We start from the raw sequence: 7,007 nt of genomic DNA, 5'->3' as shown, positions 1-7,007 counted from the left end.
TCACTCTTCAGACCCACGACTGCACAGCAAATCCAACCTCATCATCAACTTTGCTGATGACACGGCAGCAGTGGGCCTCATCAGCAATGACAATAAAACACCATACAGAGGAGGTGGAACTTCAGGAAAGGGTTGGGTGGCCACCTTCCCCTGTTCATCAGTGGCTCAGTAGTGGAGAGAGTCAGTAGTACCAAGTTTCTTGGTGTACACATCTCTGATGACCTCACCTGGACTACCAACACCAACTCCACTGTGTAGAAGGCCCAACAACGTATTCACTTTCTAAGGAGGCTGAAGAGAGCCAGCCTCCTACCACCAATACTTACCACCCTCTACAGAGGAACTGTGGCGAGCGTCTTGGCCAGCTGCATCACTGTCCGGTTCGAAAACTGCAAAAGCCTCAGAACGCAAGACCCTACAGCGCATTATGAGTGCAGCTAAAATGATCCTCGATGTCTCCCTCCCCTCTATCCCGAACATTTTAAATACACTCTGCATATGCAGAGCCTTTACCATTGTGAAGGATCCCTCTCACCCCTCCCACAGACTTTTAAGACCCTGCTATCAGGCCGGAGGTTCCGAAGCATCAGAACCCATACTACAAGGTTCTGCAACCGTTTCTCCCCCAAGCTGTCAGAGCCCTAAACACCCTGGAGCCACCCATGACCTTGCCTCCTCCTCCTCCTCCTTAAATGTGCAATATGGATTTTAATGGACATAACATGGACATTAACACACACTCGCATTTAGTCGCTTTACTGTGCATCAAAAATGCACATTAGACACTGTAGCACATTGCAACACACTGGACACACACTTTACTTAACTCTGTTCTTACGTTACTTACATTTCAACCTCATATTTATCACATCTACCTCGTATTCATCTCACCTTAACTCTGCTATTTTTAATGTTTACTGCTGTTTTACTCTCCATGCACCTTGGTCTGTAGAAATTGCATTTTGTCCTTCTGTATACTGTGTATATGGAAGAATGACAATTAAACTTGAGTTGAGTAGAGTTTAGATGAAGTAGTAAAGAAGAAGAAAATTAGTCCCTTTGGTTCAGGTCCTCTTTGACCCTGTGCTGCCAAAAACTTCTGGGAACTAATGTGACAGTAAAACTTTTACAAGGCTACATGTACCTTGACTGTGCTCTCAGTCTGATCTCAGAGGAGTCTATGAGCAGTTTAAACATCTTTCACAATAGGTGCTGGGATTGGGCTAAACATGGTTGCTTGTCGGCCGTGTAAAGGTGAATTCAAAAACGTATTAATTTAAAGTCAATGTCATTGTGGTTGCATAAACGTATTGCTCTAGCGGTCTTTCCATTCACTTGTTTGTTGCTCTTTTTATGTTTTTCATGTTAGCATGGAAGGATCGATGATTGAAAAGAAAAGAAAAGAAAAGAAAAGAAAAGAAAAGAAAAGAAAAGAAAAGAAAAGAAAAGAATAAAACTGTAGGGAGTCAAGAGCTTTCAGATGCTGATGATACTGCATCAGGAACTGATTGGATGTTGCAGAAAGACCATCAGTCCTTGATGCATTGCCTTCAGCATCGAAAGAGACACCATCCATGAAAGAACGTAAAGGACATATTTTGCCTGCAGTCCTTTCTGTCCACCATCAAAGATAATCGACGTAAGCTATATGCATGAAGCTGACTTGAAAATAAAATTATGATATGTAAAATTGTGCAGGTGGGTTGATTTCTTTTCTTTCAAAACACCACATGATTGATAGCTCATGGTCTACGTACTTTTCATCTGTTTGTATATTACATTTGATTAATTAATTTATTATATTTGAAATGACAGCTTATTGGAAAAAATTCTGAACAACGTTTTATTTTGGAAAATTCTCTCCTCCACATCTGTCTATGACTCACTCTTGATGCATGTCATGATGCCTCGGTCACATGTCTTACCTCTATCCACTACCTTCTTTAAGGGGCTGCTCCAGCCGCTAACACATAATACATTACCGCTAAATTCAAACCCCCAAGTGAGCAAAATCAACAAAAAACAACACAGTGGATTCATGTTTGTTATTATATTTGGAAACTACCAGTTTTTACGCCGGTCGTATTATATTTTTTGTTGTATTTATTCGCCACACCTTAAAGGCCGGTCCGTGAAAATATTGTCAGACAATAAACCGGTCCATGGCGCAAAAATGGTTGGGGACCAAGAATCTACAGGGTATAAGTACTAGATGTGATTTGTATCTTTTTGCACCAAATGAAGCTGCTCCACATGTAGGTTAATTAGCATCTTGCCGTATGCCAGGTGTTTGACATCAGTTAAGGACATGGCTGCAGATTGCTTTACTATTTTGTCTTTTATTTTTCGACCGACTTGTTTGATTTGTGTTTCATTCTGGCATGTTGTGTTGCAGGTTGTTGTGTTGTTCTTAGTTAATGTTGTACAATGTTGTACAGTGTTGTACAATTTGATTTGTATTTTTGAAAATAAAATCTCACATAACTGTTTTTGGCTTTTCACTAAAGTGTGCCTTGGTGTTTAGGATTAGGGCGTCTTTTAGCCTACGTATAATATGAGTCAATTTTACTCAGGTCATATTGGAATTAGAGACTTGTAACATGTACAAGTTTGCAGTAAGGTATCTATACTTTAACTCGAGAGTGAGTACTCTTTACACCTCTGCAATTACACCCTCATCACCACCACAGATTGAAAGGACTCTCATTCACTCAGCTCACAATGTAAAATATGTTTATTTGACTTTACTGTTTACTAAGCCTTTGGTTCTGTTTTCTGCTCTGTTTCTTCCCAGTTGTTTACCTTCTTGTTGTTTTGGCTAGTCTCTGTTATTTGCTGATCCAGTGCTGCTTCGAGCCATTCGGCACCTCTGGAGGCTTAAATGCAGTTACGCAGGGTAAGAAGGCAAAGCAATGTGGCAAGCATAATCCTGTACCCACACATGACTACTAACCGTTGCCATATGCATTCCTTTTATCCGGGCACTAAGCCAAGTGCAGCAGATGTTCATCAAATAAAAACCATCTTGTAAACACTGTGAGGTTTAAGAGGGTTTAACATCTGGCAGGCAGTGCGTCCGTCAGTAGATATTAAACTGTGCTTTATTGTAAAATCGGATCATTTATTTTATGAATAATGATAGACGTGCGGAGCTATAAACGTGTTTCCTGTTCGCAGATTCTGTGATTAGCGCACAACTTGGTTCGAATTTAAAGAGCGCACGCCACAGTCAGTCACGTAGGCACGCACCAGAAGGAAAAACGCTGCTCGTGTTTGAATGAACTTCAAAGAATTTGGTGGGATTACCGGGAACAATTGTTATCCCTTGTGTGCATGCTTACAAATTGAGGAATTCCGGAATGCTAACGAAAAAATGTTGGATGCACAGAACCAGATATTGATATTGTAGGACATGGAACATTCGCAGAGTAATGCTGCACTCGTTCTACAAACACAATGTTTCATGATGTAGATAAAAAACTGAGCTATCCAGAGTTGACCCAAAGCCAATGTGTGTCGCTTTCCCAGGCTGAACAAGCACAGATCCATCAGAAGTCTATCAGTCATAAAGAAAACACTGGGCAATGTGGGCGATTCAGCCCTTTTAACGTTGAAATAATAACCTATTTCAATTGGGTGAGAAGGGTATGCTGTCTTCCAGGAGTCCACCATTTTTTGCATTTACTGTGTACCAGTAACTAATGCCACACATCTATTTTCCAGACTGTCACAATCTGTCACAGACAGTTTTCCAGACTGTCACAATCACAAACTCGTAAAACCTTCAGAGGATGAACAAACAGCAGCAATCTATCCTAACTGATCATGGGACTACCAGAAAGATGTAGTGCTATTGTAGTGTTCTGGGTATGAAGGGTAAGAAGGTGGTACAGCCCACAGGACTAAGCAGACTTGAAAAGGAAAACAAGTGAGAGCAACAATTCTGCATTAGTTGAAACATCTGAGCCTTTTCAAAATAACCAGATAAAATATTGCTCTTTTTCCCTGAATAGAGCCCATTCTGCTTGGTTTGGGTAGCATGGATGGATAAAGCATAGCAAGTAGAACCTACTGACATTGTGTTTCTTTGATTTCTGATATACATCAATGCACAGCCTGTTATATGTGCAACATATCATATGACTGAAGGTGAGAAAAAAGAGATTATATCCAAGAATTTGAGGTAAACAAAGCACTAGGTTCTTGGAAAGTTAGTGTGCTTTCTCTACTCTGTCTTTGTTTTTACTGGTGAACCAACAAGAACCAAATATTTAGCAGTAAGCTGGCATTAAAGCCTAGGCAAGTCCTAGCTTTTTCTAGTCAGGTTTTGATGAAGAGAGGGAATTCCCTTCTGGGACAGGTTTAACATTAGGGGCTGAAAAGTGTTCAAGCAGGCTACTCAAGATCTTCCATTCCAGCCATTGTAAACCATATCTACATACATGGAGCTCACTTTGTGAAAAGTGGCATTGTCAAGGGAAAGGGAAAATATAATGCTAATGCATCCATATATACTTTTAGAAAAGTCAGCTGTCCTAATACTTTTGGAGCACCCTATGATGGACTTCACCAGGTAGCATTTTTTTTTCTTCTATGTTGTCAGATATAATATGATATGACAAAACAACAGATAAATAAATAGTGAACAATAAAAATAAGACTAATATAATGATATTCAATGAGGGAAATGGCAAGAAATGAAACATCTAATGGAATTCTATTAAATTGGCAATATCTTCATTTAACAATATGGCTTCCAAACTCGTTTACCTGCAGCTTCTAAAATGACATTTTCATTTTGTGGCAAGAAAAAATATGATGAGATGAACCAGAACCGGAACCAGACAAAAAAGATAACATTCCTCATCTGGGTACCACCTAATATCCATTCATTATATTTCCATTATTGTTGAGGTGTACTATTCAATGATGGGTTGAACTCTTCATGCAAGTTGCAGTCCTTAGTCATTGTGTATTTTCTTTATCTAAAGATTTCTTTTTCATACAACCTTAGGAAGTTTTTCCTCACCTCAGTTGCCACTGACTGTTATATGGACTAACATAAAATCAACATGTATATTTGTAATCTAATTATCTAAAGCTGCTTTGGGACAATGTCCATTGTTAGGAGCGCTATACGAGTTGAATTGAATTGACACAGGACCTTAAAGTTACAACTTTTAATATGAGGCAGTTCTATGTTGCTTAAAGCAGCTTTAAATTACATTGAGCTTAGCCTGTGTTTCGGGTTAACTCAATCGCTTGTAGAAAAGGAAAACAGATTTTCCATGCAATTATGCAATGAATCTATGCAATGACTTTGTGCCCCAGGTGTTATGGTATAATTAATGCTGAATAATAATAATAATAATAATAATAATAATAATAATAATATGTGATAGAAGAGTGAAGAAGAGAATCTGTAAGAATGAAAGGGAAAGTTTATAGGACTGTGGTGAGACCGCTGATGTTGTATGGTTTAGAGACAGTGGCATTGAGTAAAAGACAGGAGGTGGAGCTGGAGGTAGCAGAGCTGAAGATGTTGAGGAGTGCTGATGGACAGGATAGACATGAGTTTATTAGAGGGACAGCAGATGTAGGACAATTTGGAGACAAGGTGAAGGAGGCGAGATTGAGATGGTTTGGACATGTGCAGAGGAGGGACATGGGGTATATCAGTAGGAGAACGCTGAGGATGGAGCCACCTGGAAGGAGCAAAAGAGGAAGACCAAGGAGGAGGTTTATGGATGTGGTGAGGGAAGACATGCAGGTAGTTGGGTTAAAAGAAGCAGATGTAGAGGACAGGGGGTATGGAGATGGATGATCCGCTGTGGCGACCCCTAATGGGAGAAGCCAAAAGAATAATCATCATCATCATCATCATCACCAGGTAAGGGAAAAGGTGGTGGCTAAGTCATTGGACTCTGGACTGAAAGGTTCAAATTGAGTTTAGCACCAACCAAGCTGCCACTGCTGCCCTTGAATTATCATCACCATCATCATCATCATCATCATGAACCTGTAGATGGAGCCATAGTCTAGATGTTTTTCCTATTAAAACAGGCAGTGATTCCGATTAAGCCCGGTGATAGTTTACAGGAGAACCTGTCCGCACCGCCTCCTGTTCTCCCCCCTATTACCCCCAGCACCCCACCCCTATCTCTCACTCCTGCCCCCCCACATGCATTCCGGGTGTTCTCCATGATCACGAGCTCCAACGCACCAATTCTTCTCGCCGTTCCAGCAAGCAGCATCCGCATCGCGCACGGCGTCTCTCTCTCTCTCTCTCTCTCTCTCTCACACACACACACACTTACACACACACACACACACACACACACAAGGCACCGGGTACAGGTAATGCCAGGTAAGGACTTGATCACCTCTTCTGCACCTCCAGGTCCGGGGCAGGTGATGCGGCCACGTGATAAACGTTGTTTCCATATAGGCTCCGGTGTACGTAGAGTGTTGTTACGTAATAACTTTACTGTCGTAATTGTTTGGTAATTGTTTCATAAACGTATACCGTATTACAGTGTGCGTCATATAGGGGGGATTTGAGCTGCTTCTGTAGTTGGAGGACGTGTCAGTACTCGTTCATCATCTTCCAGAGAGGTGTAATAACGGCTATTACAAGGCTCTAGACTGAGAAAGAGAGAAAAAAAACCCACCAAAAATATTTAAACAATTATATATATATATATATAAGTGTGCTTATCATTATAATGTATTTTTTTTGCAGATCATCGACCATGCCTGGAATCTACATGATAATGGCCATGTTGGCCCAAGTCATTGCGCAGGAACCTGATGAACCCATCACCTACACTGCAAGTGTTTTTGAATTATAATTGTATTATTCTTATTCTTATTATTTTGTCAATGTGCTTGACTAGACCTATTAAGCAAATCACCGCTTTCCTGCTTTGAGTACTATAATCATAGCCCAGTAAAGTCCTAAAGAAAAAAAACGAACGTGTTATTCGCCTTTGAATTATTATTACACC

At 40.5% G+C, this 7,007-nt stretch overlaps 1 protein-coding gene across 4 annotated transcripts in view; it reads left to right on the top strand.

Moving 5' to 3' along the window:
- The first annotated feature begins 2,691 nt into the window (after positions 1-2,691).
- Positions 2,692-7,007, top strand: part of efemp1 (EGF containing fibulin extracellular matrix protein 1) — a 43,353-nt gene continuing 39,037 nt past the window's right edge. The window contains exons 1-2 of one of the 4 annotated variants that reach the window (XM_046842706.1): positions 2,692-2,896; positions 6,743-6,830. In XM_046842706.1, coding sequence (XP_046698662.1) covers positions 6,753-6,830 — 78 coding nt within the window. In that variant the 5' untranslated portion in view covers positions 2,692-2,896; positions 6,743-6,752. Of the gene's footprint in view, positions 2,897-6,157; positions 6,368-6,434; positions 6,457-6,742; positions 6,831-7,007 lie in introns of those variants that run through there. The other 3 variants (XM_046842705.1, XM_046842709.1, XM_046842707.1) reach the window with 3 other exon arrangements.

Source organism: Silurus meridionalis, chromosome 28 (assembly GCF_014805685.1).
Source record: "Silurus meridionalis isolate SWU-2019-XX chromosome 28, ASM1480568v1, whole genome shotgun sequence".
NCBI lineage: Eukaryota > Metazoa > Chordata > Actinopteri > Siluriformes > Siluridae > Silurus > Silurus meridionalis.
Note: the sequence above shows the minus strand (reverse complement) of the source record. Positions and strands in the feature narration are given on the sequence as shown.